Below are 21,052 nucleotides of genomic sequence, written 5' to 3'. Positions count from 1 at the left end.
AAAAAAAGGGTATGAAGGGGATCTGCATCCTCTTTGTTCAAGAGAATCAGCATGGCAATGAATTCCCCAGACCAAAATGAACATCTACAATTTATCCCTCAAAAGCACAACTGATTTAAGGACACACAACACTGCCAACTTTAGATCAAAGTGGGGAAAAAAGACCTTTTTCATAAAACTCAGTGACACCGCAACGCTTCTCTTGCACATAAAAACTACTTACTAAGGTATAAAAGTAGCAATGGGCTTAATACTTAATGTTAACTTTTGCATTTAAATAAATAAATGAAGAATTTTCCAGATTGGATTAGTCAAAATGTTTATTCACAAGTCCATATGGTATTACACAGATGTGGATGTTTTCCAAAGAGACATTGTCATTAGCAGTGTAAGAAGTTCTGATGATACTCGTCAAGTGCAGGCTTTCAGGCAGCAAGAGAAAACTGTGAAAACTAAGCCTTCTCTCTGTCAGACAAGGTCAGATTTGCTCCCCATCTGAAGGTGATGCTCAGTTCCAGCTGGCAGGGATGCTGCCTCAGGCTCAGAGCCAGGCAGCTGCTGAGGTGCAGCACCAGGTGCCTGCTGCAGACAACAGAATCAAAGTTGCATTTGTAAATGCATCCTTAGATTTCGAGATAGGAGGAAACACTTTCTCAGGGGGCCACAGTCATTGGAGTTTATGGCTGTCTTCTCAAATAGCTGGTGCCTCTCAATTGCTCCACAGAGCAAGTTCTAGCAGAAAACTTACTACACAGCTTGATTGTCCTGGAAGGTCACCCGTTCTAACAGTGATGGCAACAATGAAATTCAGGCAGTTCACTCATCCCAAAAGACGTGTGGTGCAGCCCACCACTACAGCGAGGCACCTGGATTAGCAGGCTCCCAAGGAGGCAGTCTGCAATACCCTGACATTCACTGGTGAGGAACTACACTCTTCCACTGACTGAGATGTGCCGGCACTGCTGTTGCCTCACTGAAGGGCACCGCTCAGGCTTTTTGCTCCAGATTAAATCTGGCACCACCAGAAAACTTAGCAGATCTAGGAAGAGAATTCCTATCTGTTGTCATAGGCTTCATCAAATGATTTACCACCCAATACTGCTTTCAGCCGTCTAGTGGCATGATGTCAGGATCATTTCAGTAAATCACACCAAGGTGACTGATGCAGCATCTGGTCTCTGTGTCCCAAGGCCTATATCATCTGACTGCCACCTGAGTGGGTACAAAGCGTTACTAACACACCTTCATTGCAGCAGAGAGATGACCTGTCCTTTTATGCATGTCATCAGGGCTTGGCTCTAGAAACTGTAAATGTCAGGATCAAGATTCCTGCCTACCTCTTGCATTAGGAAGAGAAACTTCACAGGTGTTTGACAGTCAGAAAGCTAAGAACAGTTTTGAACAAATAACGACACGAGTTTTGGTAACAGCACCTTTATGGAACATGGAGTTAGCTTGAGACAAGTGCCAGCTTACATGAACTTTCAGTCCTCTATAGAAAAGCAATCTTGGGTTTAGTCCATCCTGACAGATCTTCTAACACTCATTCATAGGCACAATGCTTGGGCTATTTCCAAAGTACAAAAAGGGCTTTCTTTCCCTTACAGTGCTGGAGTGGTTAACAAGGAAGTTACCTCATTACATTCTTGTCCCGAGAAGAATAATTCTCCTCCATTATGTCCAAATGTTATTAGGACTTCATACAAACAATGCAATCCTACTTAAGATAAATAGGAAGTTAAGGTAACGTAAGCTAAAGACAAAATCATGTTCATAGTTACAGCCAACTGTGAATACACATTTGCATGGGAAAGTAGACTCTGTTTTGTGAATCAAAATTCTGCCCCTCCACACAACAAACAGAATTCCTTGCCAGGAGAGGACTACACTGTGCACGGCTCATCAGCCCTCAAAAGACTGTCTGGACTTCAGGCGTGTCCAGCTACGTGGATCAACAAGCAACCCCTTCAGATCCAGCAGCTTTGGTTTAATGGACGGAAGCTTTGGCCTGTTGTTCAAACAAACATCTTTGCCAGCAACCAACAAGTAAGACTGGAGGTTCCAAAAACAAAGCAAAGTGTGATACGAGCACAAAGGCAGCGCCTTGAACCTTAAAAGCATCTCTAAAAGTGACTTGACTTTAAAAACGGGCAGTGGTTAAAATAGAAGAGGTCATTTTGGTTTGGGTGACTGAAGAAACTGCTCTGCTTCAGGAATTCAAAGATGAATCACATTTAGTAGTAGATTTATTAATTTGATGTGATTTACAATGGAGGCGATAATGTCTGAACCCAGGAGACATCAGAACAGGTTTAGCCAGGAGGTTTATGGCTTCCAAGTCAAATTCATAGGCCAGTGTCAGTCATTTGGGCAACTGAAGATTAGCAGACAAAAGATAAAGCAGAGGCCAGGTGCTGGGCTGATGTTTTGGAGACAGTATTCCAAAGTGTCTTCTCTTACAGCAACTTCCTTTTCTCAAACTCCTGCAAATACCACACAGATGTTACCAGGAGTGGGGAAGGGGAAGAAAATACTTACATTACTATTTGAAATTACTTTGTATTTATGTTAGAAAACCTGATTATAAGAATTAAAAACTCAACTAATACAATGCATAAGGTGTAGAAGTTAGGGGAAAAGAGATTACTTATCCTGCCACCCCACATTAAAAAAGCAGCCATGAAAAGCCAGTGGTTCTAGACCGCAGGCAGTGCACTGCACTCGGGTTGCAGTGCTGGGAAGGAACCCATTTGCTCCCAAGCACACCACAACAGGCTTGAAAAACATGAGTTCTGCAGGAGAATTGCAAGGAGAGTCCTTACAGTAAAAGATTCAAGCCATGGAAACAATTAAGTAAAGATTGTCATTTTAGTAGGGGAAAAAAAACCACAAGAGAAGAAGGGAAGGAGCCCACAGCAGCCTGTGAGGGTGTTATACTACATGGTCACCACAGGGAAAAAAACCCCACATCTAGCACAGCTGAATTATGCATTTCCTCTAGCTGTGAAGCATTGCCTTTTTTTTTTAATATGAATCAAGAAAAATGCAAATAATCCTATTCCACACCTAAGATTTTCAGTTGTATGCATTCCAATGAAATTCTGAATTAATGCTTCAAACAGACAGACCTATATGCCAAGGCTTTCCTTCCTCAAATACCCTACCTTCAAAGAATGCTTTCGTAGTTTCAACTAATGCAGGTGCTTTGCATCCAGAAAACACAATTCAACAAGGTGCTACACTTGAAAGCAAAATGCAATCTCTTCTCTATTTCACAGTTTGCTTTTCTACAAAGGCAACATTAGAGAAAACTAGATGTGCATAGTGTCTAAGTAATAACTTTAGCTTGTTCAGTCAGTAGAGTTCTCACATTTAACCAAAGCAGCAATATTTTTGAGTAAGAGCATTGTACACCAATTTCCCAGCAACAAACCTTGTAGATGGTGCTACCCAGCTGAGCAGGAGACATGCTGACAACAACACCAGCACTCTGAAGAGCAGCTATCTTCTCTTTAGCTCCACCTTTTCCCCCAGCAATGATTGCTCCAGCATGACCCATCCTCCTGCCTGGAGGAGCAGTCAGACCAGCTATGAATGACACTACAGGCTTGGCATTTGGACCCTGTGAAGAAAGAAGAGACTGTGTTATGTGGGGGAGGGTGAGATGAAAAGCAATTCCAGATGGCAGATTATTTCATATTTTGTTTTAAATATCAGCTAGCCAGGCAAAGATAATAAACAGCTAGAAACTTCTGACAACATGGAATGAAGATGAAGAGTGTGGAATACTTTCTCTCCTGATGATCACCATAAGTATCTCTCTACAAAGCCAGGTATGTTACAAAAAAACATCAGTGTCCACTACAAATATTGTTAGAGGACTAAAAATCTAATGATAACTCTGCTCTTCAGGTAGATTTAATCTGGATAAAGCTCCTAAATTCAGCTCTTTAATAAAAGTATGACTGTTTAGGGGTTTTGTAACTAGAGATTAGAGATTGAACTGAGTTTTCCTTGACATGACAAAAGATGGCTAACTGGCAAAAGCAGCTGACTAACTACCAAAGTATCTAGAAGCAAGCTGTTCAAGACTTGCAGTGTTATGTTCTTTCAGAAATGCTGCTGCATCTTCTTCAGCATTTCCTCCAATCTCCCCAATCAATATGATCCCCTCAGTATGAGGATCCTTCAGGAAGACATCCAAGCAGTCAATAAAATTAGTTCCATTGAAGGGATCACCTCCAATCCCTGAAAGAAAAAAGAAAGAAAAAACCCAACCTCAATATAATGATATTGCATTTGTGCTAAAAGTTTCCAAGCAGATTTCAGCACAAAGATCACTCCCAAAAGCTCGTAAGACGGGCAGCACTAAAGGATCTTCATAATTCAGTGTGCCAAATTTCTCCCCTAAAACTCACAGAGAGCTTTGATATCTGAATAATCACCTTTCAAACCACAAGCAAAATATTACCTCTATACAGAGGCTCTGTGTAAGTCACAGCAGGACCAAGACTCCAGCTCTAGAAACTTGCTGGAAGAAAACTGAATTAACATACTCAACTGAATGCCTAAGAATGCCCTATCCCTTCCTAACTTTAAACTTCTTGAGCAAAGCTCTTTCCAAATTGACATGTTTGCTGGCAGTTCTCCAGTCAAAGATGAGTTTTAGGCCTTTATTAATCTGATGTGGAAATGATAACAGAGAAGGGCTATACTCTTCACAGCACATCCAGACTTCATTTCTCAACATGGTTGCCATTCAGCAACTTCCAGGCTTCCAAAAACTAATTATTTTGGATTTCCTCTTGTAAAAAAAAAAAAAAAACAAAAAAAGAAAGTAGATTAGTAGAGGTGCAACAAGCTTTTCCTCAGGAAACCTACCAATGCAGAAAGACTGCCCCAATCCAACTTGCGTTGTCTGATGAACAGCTTCGTATGTCAGGGTTCCAGATCTTGACACAATACCTTGAGGAAAGAAAAGGAGATAACACTAACATAGCTAAGCACATGCCTAGAGGCAGTTGTTCTTATATTCATGAAAATCAGCTAAATAAACTGAAAACAAACTGCCAGGTTTTCCAGCTATCCCTGCCAAAGCACAAAAACTCTATTATAGAGAATCTATAATATTTCCTCTTTGGGATTTTTTGACACTTGATTGTCAACAGACCAAACCTGCCCACAAAGTCAGTAATATTGACTGGGACAGCATTCCTCATGCTACAGCTTTATCAGGAAAGAAAACTAAAACCAAACCAGAAGAATATACTTCTTGTCTTGATGTGACTAGCTGCTGCACTGAACTTGAAACAAGAGTTGTAGCTCAACAGTGAACAAAAGCATTTTGTATTAATCACACCTCCACATGGCCAGGCACATGAGAGATCCTCCGGAACTGAAATGAGCTGCACAAAGACAAGTGATCACTGTATGGGATTTGTTGCTGCAGTTCACTGCTCTACAATATGCATTCAGGATTTACATTGCAATATTAAAAGAGAGTACAGTCCTGATTAAATTCAGGATAGAAGGTAATACAGAGCCTACATCAAGGGCAAAATATTGGCATGGGGTTTTGTTCATTTGTCCCAGTCAAGATTTCTGTAAATACTACAAGAGGGAAAGCTTCCAGGAGAGACAGACATCTGCCATCTACTTCAAGCCATTTAACAAGGAATTTAATAAGTATATAGCATTAACAGAGGGGAAAAAAATATACCATTAGAGTAACAACTTTAGTTTTATCAGTTGTTTATACTGTTGGACAGCTCAGGTGTCTACTAGAGAAGTTTTTCTTTTGCTATGTTTGCACAGGGCTTCCTCTTTACTATTCAGATTAGATTGTCTCAAAGAAGCTACAGATAAAGGTCCAAAGACTGTGGCTGTTTTTATAACTTGCATCCCAAAATTATCAAATGCCTCACAGTAACAGAAAGCCGTGGAGCATATCACCAAGTGTCATAACATTAGACAAAGCTGGAAGGATGGCACAGTTACATTTTTATTCCCTGATCCTTGGATCACCAGTGAAACTGTTTCTAGCCATGGTGGGACAACTGGATTCAGCATTTTAAATATTCTTTTGCACTTGAAGTGCCTTGTGTTCAGATTCCAACAGCCTGTGACTACAAGGCATTTCTTGTGCATGTTTAAAAAATCTTCACAGAACTTTGATTCAGAAGGGAGCTCAGGGCAACATCAGTTGCTGTTATTTTTTACAGTCATAGAATAAAGTCTTGATGGTATCTGCAAAGGGCATAATTGCAATCATTTTTTTTATTCCAGGTTTATAGGTACTTCTGAGTGCTGGAAGTGTAACACAAGTATCCATACACCTTCCAGCATTCACCTGGCACTGTTTATTCTCAAGTCAGAAGTGCCTAAATAGAAGAGATAGTTTCTCCTGTTAGAAAAACTGCACCAAGCCCACATAAGTCCAAGAGCACAGAACAGGTTTTCTCATAATAAACAAGCTTTTCATTATAAAAAGCTAATGTTGAAAAGGGTACTGTGATGCTCAAGTGAAACTGGTTACTCTGCTGACAGACAACAGCAGCTTATGCTGTCATGGAGGATCCTATTCCTCAGGAACCAAGCTGTTGGAAAAAGAGGAGCTGGAGAGCTTAGTGCTCTCAAATTCCAAGATAAATAGAGGTATCCTCAGAGGAGAGTGTTAAGGAAGCTAAATCAATCCCATTACCTAAGGAAACTTCCAATTGCTTTGCTTCTGCCATCGGTAGTCAGTGTCTGCCAGTGCCAGACTGACTGGTTTGGGCCCTCAGGACTGATAATGGCCAAGTTCAGCTACAAACTGAAGGGCAGACAAGCTGTTCTTCAGCACTGCAATTGTCTCTAAGGCAGGATGTAACTAGTTTCATGAACAAGAACACTCAAGTGCCAAACTTTAGTTTAAATGTGTGGGCAGCAGATCAAGGGAGGTTCTGCTCTCCCTCTACTCTGCCCTGGTGTGGCCTCATCTGGAGTCCTGTGCACAGTTTTGGGCTCCTCAGCTCAAGAGGGACAGGGAAGTGCTGGAGAGAGTCCAGTGCAGAGCCATCAAGATGATCAAGGGACTAGAGCATCTTCCTTATGAGGAAAGGCTGTGGGAACTGGGACTCTAAGTCTAGAGAAGAAGAGATTGAGGGGGGATCTTACTAATATTTACAAATATATAAATGGTGGGTGTCAGGAGGTTGGGGCATCACTTTTTTCAACGGCATCTAGCAACAGGACAAGGGGTAATGGGATGAAGCTGGAACACAAAAAGTTCCATTTAAACATAAGAAAAAAACTATATCACTGCTGAGGTGAGGGAGCCCTGGCACAGGCTGCCCAGGGAGGGTGTGCAGTCTCCTTCCTTGAAGGTCTTCAAGACCCACCTGAACACATTCCTGTGTGACCTGATCTAAGTGGACCTGCTTCAACAAGGGGGTTGGGCTGGATGATCTCTAAAGGTCCCTTTCCATGCCCATTCTTCCATGATCCTATGCATAAATATTCAAACACTCACCAATTCTTCCCTTCTTGTGAATGTGACCAGGCATGATACCAATTTTACATTCTCCAGGCTAAGGAAAGAGTGAGATAAGTCAGATGGAACATTCAACCCAGCACTAAGAATGGTTCAGCCTTGAAGCAAATACAAAATTCACTTACATTGATGACTCCAGGACAGTTTGGGCCCACTAGTCGAGTCTTACCCTGCCGAAGCAGTCTGTGTTTCACCCGAACCATGTCCTGCTGGGGAATACCTTCAGTGATGCAAACAACTAAGGGCATTTCTGCATCGATTGCTTCATTGATTGCAGCAGCAGCAAACGGAGGTGGTACATATATAACAGTGGCAGAAGCACCAGTTTGTTCTTTGGCCTGTAATGGACATAAAAAAAAGGTATTGAGTGTTTAGTGGAGGCCAAAGAGAATGTTTGGCAACTTTGCATTTCAATCATGTCCAGTCACAGGCATAAAGGAAGTAAATGGATATGTATTAATTTACTATATATAATCAACCTAAGTATTAAATTCATTGAAGGTGAGACACATAGAGCACAACCAGGGAACTCATAACAACTGTCTGAAAAGGATTTGCCCCATGAATACCACCATAAATACCTTTAGGTAACAGTTTACTAAAAATTCACTAGACACACCAGAATCAATCAGAAACTAGTTGCATGCCTGAAGTAAGCATATCCAGACTCTGAACTTCACAGTGGCAGCCAAACTCACACCTGACCACACTGAATGCTCCCTCTTCTCCAAGGTTTCTATTTCACTCCTTACACAGGAGCACCCATGGCTCAAATGTTTGTCTCTTCAGTACAAGCAAGGAAAAAGAAACCCTTGAACAGCATTGTCTACCCTCCAGTCACTGCTGCAAAATTACCTCCTTCACAGAATTAAACACAGGCAGACCCAGATGAGTTTTTCCCCCTTTTCCTGGAGAAATTCCCCCAACTAGATTGGTGCCATAGTCCAAGGCCTGCTGGCTGTGAAAGGTGCCCTAGGAGACAGAAAATAAGGAAAGTTAAAAGGCAGGTAATGCCATAGGAAATGAACCAAAAAAAACAGTTGTCACCTGTAATTCTGAAGGCAATTTATGACACTTAAATTTACAATTGGTAGGGAAGTTTTCACTACATTTCAGTTATTCTGAAGAGTGCATCAACACATTTTAAATGCATTCAGAATATGCTATGCTTTTCCTTTTAAATCACAGCACTGGGGTTGCACAATAAAGGATATTTTGTTGTGTGTCACAGGAACACCTGCAGACATAGCAGCCCCTTTCTCTTTTCCACATCATGTCTGGCAGGTGCCAAAGACTACGAAATGAAATAGAAGAAATCAGTACTCTCATCCATGAATAGCTGATAGTTTAACAAAAGCAGGCTTCTCCCCTTGGAAACATGTAAAAGAGTGAATGTAGGAAAATGATTCAATATCCTGAAATATAACTAGAAATTTAGTTCATAGGTGTTGACATTCAGAGGCCCTTGTGAAAGAAGCATTTCTTAAGGTTTGCATAGTTTTTTGCAAATCTCCCTTTATAAAGAAACCCTTTCAGTTGTGTACAATGAAAAGGCTTAAGACCAAAAGGAAGAACAAAAATCAAAAGCAGTATAACAGAGATGACTCAAAACCGAGTTTTAAACTTGTGCACAAATGTAAAGATATATCTAGTCTATTGATCTGAGGAAAAAAAAGAGTCTATTTGGATCAAAGAAAGGAAACTACAGTGCTGAAAGGACTTTCCTGATCGTGAAGTCCAGCTTTGTATCAACATTGGCAAAGCCAGTACATAATCCCTTTTATATATTATTATGTTTTTCTGACAACTAATTTTCTGAAAGAGTGATAGGAGAAATTGTTGATACACTTACCTGTTTGCCTGTAAAACCCTGGCAGATAACCTTTGTATTTTTGTTAATATACAGATTTTTCCTTGATGCTGAGTAGGTGCAGTGTCGTACTCCATTCTGTTGCACTAGAGGGAAAAAGAAATGAGAGTGCAAACCATTAGTCCACTGCTTTGGTAGACTTTAAGTCAAAAAACATCCTACCAAGTGAGTGTATATATATATCTTAATGGTTATTTCAAAAGATGAATTGATCCAGTAGCTCACATTTTCAAAAGCAGCTATGGAAGCTGTATTTAGTACTTGTCTTTCTACGATATTAACCACCTGTAGTGTATTCTGGCATTGCAATTACTCAGTTTGCTGGGAATCAGGCTGCCTATTTCTCACATTGAGTACTTCCCATCAGAACATCTCAAAACAAACAACAGACAGAAACAACATCATAACCACTTATTCTCATATGGGAATGAGCATGTCTTGGGCCTCTTAAGAAACTCTGCCAAGTGACAAAACAGAACTAAAATCCTGATATCCCAGAGGCTGTTAAAACGTCGCTACTATGTGATAATTCCTGTAAACACGGCACAGTCTGTACTAGACAATGAGACATTGAAAGGGTCAAGAGTCCCTCAACTCTGCTGAAACCTAATGCCAAGCAAGACTGGGGTGGTTTAGCCCTAGCTGAGTGCCAAGTGCCCATCAAGTTGTTCTATCACTCCCCCTCCTAAACTGGACAGGAGAGAGAGAAATATAATGAGAGGTTTGCCAGTCAAGATAAGGACAAGGAGATCACTCAGCAAATAGCATCAGGGGCAAAACAGACTCAACTTGGGGGCAAAAGGTTTAATTTATCAATGAACAATCAGAACGGGACAGGGAAAATGAGAAGTGAACCCAAAACTTAAACCAATTTCTCCCACCCCTCCCTCTTCCCACGACTCTCCTTCCTCCCCAGCAGCACAGGAGACCGGGAACGGGGGTTACAGTCAGTTCACTACAGACGGACTTTGCCTCTGTTTCTTCTCAGGGGAGGCCTCCTCACACTTCCCGCTGCTACAGTGTGGGGTCTCTTCCATGGGAGACAGTCCTTCATGAACTTCTCCAGTGTGGGTCCTTCCCATGGGCTACAGTTCCTCACAAACTGCTCCATGGGCTCCCAGGTCCTGCCAGGAACTTGCTCCAAGATGAACTTCTTACGGAGTCACAGCCTCCTTTAGGCACCCACCCGCTCCAGCATGGGCTCCTGCATGGGCTGCGAGTGGATCTCTGCTCCCCAGCAGCCTCCACTGACTGCAGGGGGACAGCTGCCTCACCATGGGCTGCATCCCAGCTCACAAGGGGTCTTTCTTCCAGTGCCTGAGCACCCTCCTCCCCCTCCTTCTCCAGTGACCTTGGTGTCTGCACAGATGTTTTTCTCACATTCTCACTCCCTTCTGCTGCAGCTGCAGTTTAACAACTGCACAGTAACTTCTTCCCCTTCTCCAATATGCTATTCACAGAGGTATTACCTTAATCACTAATTGGCCAGGCCTTGATCAGCTGTGGGTCCAACTGACTGGCATTAGGCCTGTCAGCTACAGGGGAAGCTTCTGGCAGCTCTTTGTTTAAAGAAGCCACTCCTGTAGCTCCCCGTTACCAAAATCTGGCCCAGACAAAACCACCACATACAGCAAGAGACCTTTTTCCAACAGATGCCAAACAACAGAGCTTAGGCATCACCGCCTAAAACACTCCCAGGCTCATAAGGAAATACTGCTTTCCAGACACTCCACTGGGATGATTTTTCCATTTAGTTCTCACAACTCCAGTACTGACAAAATCCAAAACAAGTACAGAAAAACAGCACAGTGCATGCTGGTATAAAAGACAAGGAGAATGACTGCACCTCTGCTGAAGGGAAAGACAGGCTGACATGAAACAGTTAAAGAAGAAATTTATTCTGGTATGAAAAGGAAGCAGAGGTTGCCTATACTCATTGCAATATGATGTTTCAAATGCCTGAGTTTTGTGAGGATCAGAACCAATTTACTCTCAGAAAGTGTTTTAGATTAAAAACAAAATGTATTTTGTACTTCAAGTGAACATGGGGAGGTACAACCCTAATACAGAAACTGACACCAGTATTTTATGGTGTCAGAACTTTAGTTCTTTTAGAACTTTACCACTTAAGATTTCAAGAAGTAAAATGTGAAGCTGAAATAAAACTCAAGAGATTCTGAATCATGGTCCCTGGACTGTCCAACACACCCACTCAGATGTTCCCGAGCAAGTGAAGCATTATTTTATTTTCTTGTATTATTTTTTAGGAAGGAAATAAAAACTATTAAGTGGAAAAGAAAGGAAAAAGGAACCCTTCAATATAAACTGCTAATGCACAGAACTCATTCAGATGCATTGTTAACAGCTTGCAATAACACAATTTCTATGGAGTTGTAAAAAAGTGCAGAAAGTTTAAGATCAATGTATACATACAGTTCTGTCACAGAGCAGCTACACAGGACTCCTCCACAAGCACTTTTACCAACTAAATTTTAGTGATACATTGTTTTGTTGCTTTACTTCTATTTAAAAAAATAGAAGAAAAATAAAACCATGCCAGAAAAAGCCCACAGACATCAGTGCTACTGCTAAATCTAAAGGCCTTGCTCTGTTCTTAAAAGGCATGAACACAAAGGTAGGACTTCAACTCCAACCACAGAATCATAGAATCTCAAGGGTTGGAAGGAACCTTGAAAGATCATCCAGTGCAATCCCCCTGCCAGAGCAGGATCAACTAGAGTAGGTTGCACAGGAACTCATCCATATGAGTTTGAGTGTCTCCAGAGAAGGAGACTCCACAACCCATCTGGGCAGCCCCTTCCAGTGCTCCCTCACCTCACCAGGGAAGAAGCTTTTCCTTGTGTTTCTTTGAAACCTCTCGTGTTCCAGCTTATAACCATTGCCCCTTGTCCTATCATTGGCCATCACTGAGAACAGCCTGGCTCCATCCTCTTGATACTCACCCTTTATGTATTTGTAAACATTAACCAGTTCACCCCTCTGTCTTCTCCAAACTCAAGAGCCCCAGCTCCCTCAGCTTTTCATCAGAAGAGAGATGCTCCACTCCATCATCTTTGTGGTCCTGCACTGAATTCTCTCCAGCAGCTCCTTGTCCTTCCTGAACTGAGGGGCCCAGAATCAGCTTCTGCTGTTCTCTAAGAAGCTGTGGCAGCACCCTAACTTCAGACCAACATAAAGTAAAAATCTGCTAAATTTTACAGAGATATGTATAGACTAACATGCAGTAAAAACTTGTAAGAAAAGTAGTATGAGTACACATCAGCTTCCTGACCTGCAGATTTTTAAATTAAATCCCATCTTTATCCACAGATACTGTTACGGAACGTTTTACACCAAGGGGAAAAAGAAAGCAGACAAAATATGGCTGCAGCTAGGATTTAATGGCTATGGTTATGAGTTTGTCTGTGGAAAGGTAGAGGAAAGTCCTGCTGATCAATTGCTACAGCTGCAGAAGAAAGCACACCTTGGCCCTCCTAGGTGAGGCTGCAACACTCTGCAGGCTGCACCTGAGATGCAACATCAAGTCATTCAAAGACACAACTGGCAAAGCACAGCCCATCTCCAACACAGGAGAGACAAAAATCAGGGAATCATAGAGTGGTTTGGGTTAGAAGGGACCTTAAAGCTCATCTCATTCCAACTCCCTTGCCATATATTAAAGGGGACACCTTCCACTAGAGCAGGCTGCTCAAAGCCTCATCCAACCTGTCCTGGAACACTTCCAGGAATAAGACAAGTTTCTCCTCTTCAAATATGAGCAGAGAAACAGCTGAGCTGCTGGTTTAGAAGTTTAGAATGGTAGGGGTTGGAAGGTACCTTTAGAGATCATCTAATCCAACCCCTCTGCAGAAGCAGGTCCACCTAGATTAGGTCACATAAGAATGTGTCCAGGTGGGTCCTGAAGACCTCCAAGGAAGGAGCCTCCACACCCTCCCTGGGCAGCCTGTGCCAGGGCTCCATCACCTCAACAGTGAAATAGTTTTTCTTATGTTTAAATGGAACTTTTTGTGTTGCAGCTTCATCCCATTACCCTCTGTATACACAGGCAGCACCAAACCCATTCAAATCTTTTACGTGTATTAGCCGTGCTACAACACTGGCAAATGCACCTGCAAAACAAGAGAGGGCAGCTTGCCAGGCACCCAGCACACACTCAGTGATTTCACTATTTGGGAAAAAAAGACTGACAAATAGTCACTCCTTTCTCTGTACCATAAAAGCAATTTTACAGTCTCAGTTCAGCTGTCCATTCCATATCTATTTCAGATATTTATAATCTTGCAAAAAAAAAAAAAAGGAAGGGGTTTGAAAGCTTAAGTTTGTCAATTCTCAGTTTTGAGAAGACTATATAGATATATTTTTCAAGGATAAGAAGCTTTTGAGTATTTTCCAAGCTATCAAAGTATCACAAAAAAAAATGGGCACTGATAACTAAAAGCTTAAATTCCCAGCTTTGTATGGATTTACTCTTGAAAACTGTATGTGCTGCTTATATTTCTGAAGAGCCCTGGTTCAGAGAAAATACATCTGGTTCAAAAAAGCCTGGCTGTCTTCAGAGAGAGGCAGCTCAGCATGGGAAGCAATACATTTTTCATCACCTTGCACTTTCTGGGATGGGTAAGTCTGAGGATTTGTGTTTTTAAATTCCTGTCCACAGCCCTGTCTAAAAGAGAAAAGTTTGCCCCAGTTATCAGCAGAGTAGGAGCAGTTCTGGGCCCTTCAGTTCAAGGACAGGGTGCTGCTGGAAAGAGTTAAGTTCAGGGACACAAAGGTGGAGCATCTCCCTTATGATGAAAGGCTGAGGGAACTGGGACTCTTGAACTTGGAGAAGACAGAGGGGTGAACTGGTTAATGTTTACAAACACATAAAGGGTGAGTGTCAGGAGGATGGAGCCAGGCTGTTCTCAGTGATGGCCAATGACAGGACAAGGGGCAATGGTTATAAGCTGGAACACGAGAGGTTTCAAAGAAACACAAGGAAAAGCTTCTTCCCTGGTGAGGTGAGGGAGCACTGGAAGGGGCTGCCCAGATGGGTTGTGGAGTCTCCTTCTCTGGAGACACTCAAACTCATATGGATGAGTTCCTGTGCAACCTACTCCAGTTGGTCCTGCTCTGAAAGGGGGACTGCACTGGATGATCTTTCAATGTTCCTTCCAACCCTTAAGAATCTGCGATTCTGTGAGCAGCACAGGCATCGGTCAAGAACAAGATTCTGCTGTATGTAGCAGAAACAATAAAGTCCTGAATGCCAACAACTGGCAATTTAAACAGTCAAGAGAGATATATGATGAGAAGGAAACAGGTGGAAAATGGAAATGGCATGCCTAAGTTCACTGCAGGTAAGAGTCAGAAACAGAAGCCAAGTCTCAATTTCCAACCAGGATGTTCATTCACTAGCTCAGACTGCTTTACAGCTTCCAGTGCCTGTTCAGGCAACGGCTTTTAGTAGAACAAATGAGGGTGTCCCAGTATAAATGCGTGTCACTTCAAGAAGACAGGAGAAGCCATGAACTAGTAAAAGCCAAACTCACTGCTGATGCTATTTTAATGCACACAGCTAAATTGTAGGCCAAGTTACAAAGATTGCAGGTTCCAGATGAAGTCCTAGAGCATAAGGACAAGCCTTATCAAATCCAAATCTTACCATAAAGCATGGTGGAAATGCTGTATTTTGTCAAATCAGAGTTTAACAGAACATTTCTGTGTCCAAAAAAAAAGTCTGTAACAGACCTTTAGACAAAAAAAAAAGTCTTAAAAACAAAATAGGAAACTCTATGATCTTTTCCAGACAATCATTTCTGCCCCTTCCCTGCTCCGTTTTACATAGTTTGTGGTTTAAAAACAAGAAATTATACCAATAACATGATTAATTTATTTTGGCTTTCCAGTACTTCAGCTTCTCCATAGCTAGAGAGGCATACAGTGACAAGAAGCTATTTTAGTCTATTGTAAAAGACAACTGAGTAGTCACAAAAAGTGCTTAAATACCCAAACCCCGCTGTCCCTTGAAAAACAAGATGTAAACTGAGCAAAGAGGAGTGAGTTTGAATATAAAGCACTAGTTGTTCTACAGTAAAGAACCCTTACTGGAAACTATGAGGACAGAGTTTCTTCCAGCAGACACACTGCTGGAAATCAAGGCCACAGCCCAGACTTCACTGCAGTTAAGGAACAGTCTGAGCAACATCCAGCTCCATTCACTTCTTAAAAGAAAACTCACCATCCATAGCCTCAAGCTGAACTTGAAGCTCATTTGTGGATTACAATCAACAAGCCTTTCTAGAAATATAACTTATTATTTATCACAAAATCCAACCGTGAATTCACATGTTAAAAAGGAAACTGATGCATTTACAAAGTATTTTAAAGCTCACATCGAACACAAATGGTGTTTCCACTGACCTTTCAGACACTCCTTGAGCAGCATCACTTCCCAAGCACAAATCTCATTTAAACAGAACCCAAGCTAAGTTTGCCCAACTAATTTGTGTTATTGCCACCATGTTACATTTCTTTTTGCTGGTATCCAAGAGTTCCACTGCCACCATCCATAGGGAAGCAGAAAGAATCTTTCATGAATATTCTTAATGACTATTTTGAAACTTAGGAGTCTTTCTGAGATTAATGAACTTCTTAGCCTTGCCTGTCAAAAGTGGTTGAACTGCTAATAGAGAACTGAAACTTTGGTCCTACTGGAAACACAGAGCAAAGTCTCCACATGTACCAAAAAATGAACAGTACTCAAGGAAACTGTGCTTCTGCTGATCAGATGCCGATTCCTAAGGATGTGCTAGCTGGAATAGCTTTAAAATCACATTCAGTGTTTGAATGTGGTTTAAAGGGGGGAAGCTACCTTTAATTTTTCTCCTTTTTTCTCAATTTATTCTGCCAGCTGACAGTACAGATACTATGGGCTAAACCCTTTCCTCATTCAAACTACACAAAGCTGAAAACTTGTTATTTTCAGGACTTCTTGCAGAATTTCCTAGAGCTACAGACAGGAACCCAATCCAAGTGTCTTCCTCTCATCCACTCAAAAAAATAATAGCTTGGATGCTGAGGTAGCATCTGAGGGTGTTTGTAAGACAAGTACAACATAAAAGTAAGGTGAAACGCAGGGATCCCTTTCCAGAAGGACCTGAGCAGATACCTACACTGCAATGTTAAGTTCTTCTTCTGTTACTCCTGGAAATAGCCAGAGAACTTGCAGACAAAGGGAAATATTCCTTTTCCTTTCTATTAACCTACCTAAGGAAAAAAGAAATCCTTAGAAATCATAGGGGCCCTGATAACAATGAGGAAAATAAAGGCCAGCACAGCAGAAACTCAGGGAAGGACTGAGGTAAAGAGAACACTACATTAAATGCTAAGAAATCTTTTTTACAATCCCCTCATCCCCTCACTTATTTTCCATCAGTTATGGACCTTCAGTTTGTTTCTGAGAAATCTTTCCAATATTTTGTAGATGCTTAATTAGCATTCTTAAGACCATTTCCTTTCTTTTTCCTCTCCCTACAAATACATGCCCTGAAGGGGACAGAACAGAAACAGTTCTGGACATCTTCTTACACTACAGAACAGTATAGACATTAAAAAAAACCCTGAACTTTGGCAAAGACCAAAGTGCTGCAGCAAATTTCAGAGTTTACTGACTATAAGCTTGATATTAACAAGAATATTGCACATGCAAGTTCCCATCCTAGGTCTTTATTAGGTTTTAGGCTGTATGTATATATCCACATACAATTACATTTGGATAATTCCCTCCTCAAACCCATCTACAGAATCCACCTTTACAGTTACATTAGTAGAAGATTATGCTGATTGACAGAGAAGTGTTCATGCTATGGAGGGATTGCTCAAAATATTGTACTCCTTTATTTAAGAGGATTATGTGCTCTGGGGATTTCTAGGTATCACCCTCAGCCTCTCCTCTCTCACCTTTCCCTTGCCAAACTCCTCTTACTTATTGAAACCACAATCTATGAACACAGAGTTGAGGAATTCAGTAAATTAATCATATTGTAAAGGACAGATGCAATGACTAGCCAGAGCAGGTCACACAGGAACTCATCCAGGTAGGCTTTGAATGTCTCCAGAGAAGGAGACTCCACAATCCATCTGGGCAGCCCCTTCCAGTGCTCCCTCACCTCAACAGGGAAGAAATTCTTCCTTGTGTTTCTTTGGAATCTCTTATGTTCCAGCTTATAACCATAACTCTCTCCAGCAGCTCCCTGTCCTTCTGAAACTGAGGAGCCCAGAACTGGACACAATATTCCAGATGCAGTCTCATGAGGGCAGAGTAGGGAAGGAGAACCTCTCTCGAATCCCCACTCATGGTGATGCACATGACTGGAGAGAAGGAGCCATTTCAAAGAAAAGCTTGCTCCCTAATTTATGAAGCTGAAACAAAGTGAAGCATCTCAGTGAAACCGCAGGCCCTTGAGGAAACAAGCATGTTCTTCTCAGCACACATCAACTACTTCTTGTAAGGCAACAAACCCTTTTCCCCCTCACGATTACTCCGCTAAGAACACATGCAGCTAAAGGTCTGTGAGCTTTCCTCCCTCCACACTGTTGATAGAAAAACAATTACTGAATTCTTCAGTTTGGATTGTTATTTCTGCAGCAATTCTTTGCCAGGGTTATTCACATAATATACTGTAATCTTTAAGAGCTCTCCAAAGCCTTTTAACATGCCCAGAACATAAAACCCCTCATCTTGAGCCCTCTATCACAGTTGTACCTACCAAGTGGTATTTCTTGACTCTGTCCCCACACAAACAGTGCTTTGAGCTGACCTTGAGCAAGCACTGACCACTCATTGACATATTTTATACCATGTTTTCACAACTTCCTGAACTGAACCTTAGGGATACACACCCTGCATGTTTGCTTCAGCAATGCCCCAAAAGAAACCTCTTTTGCAACACAACACGCTTCAAACTCCTGATTTTAAACTCCTGAGATAAGTGGACGTTAATTATTTGTTACTGAAAATATATGTACAAAGTCCAAATTTAGGGTTTCCACAGTCTTTGAACATTCTGTAAAGAGTATCACACCAACCAAAGAAAGGTTTCCAATGAAGGACTGTTTCGTCTTGCAGTAGTTTCTTTAAAGACTTTGCAAACTGTTGCAAAAAGAACACTTCTTGAGCCGCTTCAACCACTTCTTCCCCTCGACTCACAAAATCATTTGAAGTGCTCTTCCTTGAAACTCTTACTGCTATTTGCAAAGGGAACGAGGTGGGGTTTTAACAAGTAAAACTGCACTCAAAAGTAGCTTTCCTGGGTGTATAAATTAAGCTAAACTGGAGGTGATACATTCTCATCTGTTCCACTCCAGCAGAACCAATTCTCATCAGACTCAGAGGAGCTAACTCAAAGAGCTAAACTGGCAGAAATTAACAGCACTGCAAGAAAACACCATTTTCTCTCCTGCTTATGCAGGACACAAAGTAGGAATGAATGAATACCTGAGGGAGTAGAAGGTGTACCACAGGAACAACTCAGACCAGCTTCAAATCTTGAGAGCTCACATTACCAGACCCTGACCTGCAAGTTATCACCACAGAGGCAGGGAAAAAAAAAAAATCTGTGTGCAGCAAAATGAGAGAGGTTTGTCCACTAATTTTCAGCTGCAAGAGACAAAATTAATGTACCAATTCCTCACTTTAGATTTCCAGAAACTGCTCTAAAAATCTGCTGTGGGTATAGGCATACCCATACTGATTTCAGCAGAAGATACAGCATGACTGCACAAAAACCAAAAAAGCACACTAGAAAAAAAGAAGAAAAAGCACTTTATTTTTTATTGTGATCTTCTGAACAACACACATCAACATTTCTATGCTGAAGTATTAATCTCAGACTACAGAATCACAGAATAGTAGGGGTTGGAAATAGCCTTTAGAGATGGGGGAACTGGGGCTGTTTAGTCTAGAAAAGAGGAGATTGAGGGGGGACCTTATTAACATTTACAAATATCTAAAGGGTGGGTGTCAGGAGGTTGGGACATCCCTTTTTTTCTATGGTATCTAGCAACAGGACAAGGGGTAATGGGATGAAGCTGGAACACAAAAAGTTCCACTTAAAAATAAGAAAAAACTATTTCACTGTGAGGGTGAGGGAGCCCTGGCCCAGATTGCCCAAGAAGAGTGTGGAGACTCCCTCTTTGGAGGTCTTCAAGACCCAACTGGACATGTTTCTATGCGACCTGATCTAGGTGGGACCTGCGTTGGACTAGATGATCCCTTCCAACCCTACCAGTCTATGATCTAGCCCAACCTCCTACCAAAGCAGGTCCACCTATATCAGGTCACTCAAGAATGCATCCAGGTGGGTTTTCAAAGCCTCCAGAGAAAGAGACTCCACAGCCTCCCTGGGCAGCTTGTTCAGTGCTCCCTCATTCTCACAATGAAATAGTTTTAGAATGCTCATGTTGTCCATAAATAAAAGCGAATAATCTTATTCTTGGCCAGAAAAAAACATTACTAATACACGCTGAAATCACAGCATAATTTGGCGACCTCAAGAGGTCCCTAGTCCAAACTACCACTTGCAGTGACCAGATCCAACTATGAGCTTCCTCCGGGCCTTGTCGAGTTTTTCGTGTTCCCGTGGGTACAATGGAGCGAACAACTGTTCTGGGTGCCCCTGTCTGAGGCTGACCACCGTCAGTGCAAAAGCTTTCCCTAACTGTTAACAAGAGCTTTCCTTGTGGCCTCTGCCCTACATTGCCAAGCACCTCTGAGAGGAGCCTGCGTCGCTCTTCCCTCCACGTAACCCTCTGGAAGAGCGGTGCCGAGAGGAGAACCTCGGACCTCTCGCATGGTGCCTGCGGAGACCCGCGACACCGAGGCCTGGGAAAGGGCTTTGCGGGCCGCCTCCCGCCCTGCGATGTCCCCGCGGCCGGGCGGGCCGCTCTCCCTGCCCCGAGGCGGGTCACCTTGCCCCGCCGCAGGCCCGGCCCCTTCCCCTCCCGTGGCGGGCGGAGAAGGCCGGAGCCCCCCCCGCCTCAGGCCCCGCGGCCTACCGCGGAGGGACGGCCGGCCGAGGAGGCGGCGGGCCGCGGCGGCTGCCAGGCGGCGGAGCGGACCCGGCGGGTCGGTACTCACGGCGGAGGAAGCGGCCGAGGAGGCGGGCGGCGGCGCGGCTGCAGTGAGACATCGTCCCCTTCGGCAATGACAGCGGCGCGGCGGATCGCGGCCCTGCGCGGCGCCCAGCACTGCCCACCCCGGCGCGGCGCCGGGCAGCCCCGCGCGCCCATTGGCTCAGCCCGAACGGTCCCCCTGCTGCCGGCAGCCAATCGCAGCCGAGCGGGTGGGGCGGGACCGGAGGCCGCCCGCGGGGCATTGTGGGTGTTGTTGTCCGAGGCGGCCTCAGCGGGAGGGCGGGTGCAGGGAGGAGCGGGGCCAATGGCCGCGGGCGCGGGGCGGAGCGGGGCCAATGGCCGCGGCCGTGACGAAGCGCAGAGACTGGCTTCCGTTGGAAAAGAGCTTTAAAACCAAGTGTCAGCCCTTCCCTCATAGTGCCAAACCCACCACATGGCACTTAGCGCTTTAGTTCCACGGCTTTGGGATCCCTCCAGGGCTGGGCACTCCCCCAGCTCCCTGGGCAGCCTGGGAC

At 43.1% G+C, this 21,052-nt stretch overlaps 1 protein-coding gene across 1 annotated transcript; it reads right to left on the bottom strand.

Annotated features, from left to right (window-relative positions):
• Window positions 1–302: 302 nt before the first annotated feature.
• Window positions 303–20,679, bottom strand: SUCLG1 (succinate-CoA ligase GDP/ADP-forming subunit alpha). The gene is made up of 9 exons (XM_061993704.1): window positions 20,542–20,679; window positions 9,384–9,487; window positions 8,387–8,503; window positions 7,657–7,869; window positions 7,511–7,568; window positions 4,882–4,965; window positions 4,097–4,248; window positions 3,434–3,622; window positions 303–2,483 (listed from the first exon to the last, which is right to left on the bottom strand). Exons 1-9 carry the CDS (start codon window positions 20,591–20,593, stop codon window positions 2,457–2,459), a joined length of 996 nt encoding a protein of 331 aa, XP_061849688.1. The 5' UTR covers window positions 20,594–20,679; the 3' UTR covers window positions 303–2,456.
• Between the last annotated feature and the right edge of the window lie 373 nt (window positions 20,680–21,052).

The sequence above is a fragment of the Colius striatus genome, chromosome 3 (assembly GCF_028858725.1).
Source record: "Colius striatus isolate bColStr4 chromosome 3, bColStr4.1.hap1, whole genome shotgun sequence".
Taxonomy (NCBI): domain Eukaryota; kingdom Metazoa; phylum Chordata; class Aves; order Coliiformes; family Coliidae; genus Colius; species Colius striatus.
This window is presented reverse-complemented; position numbering and strand designations above follow the sequence as displayed.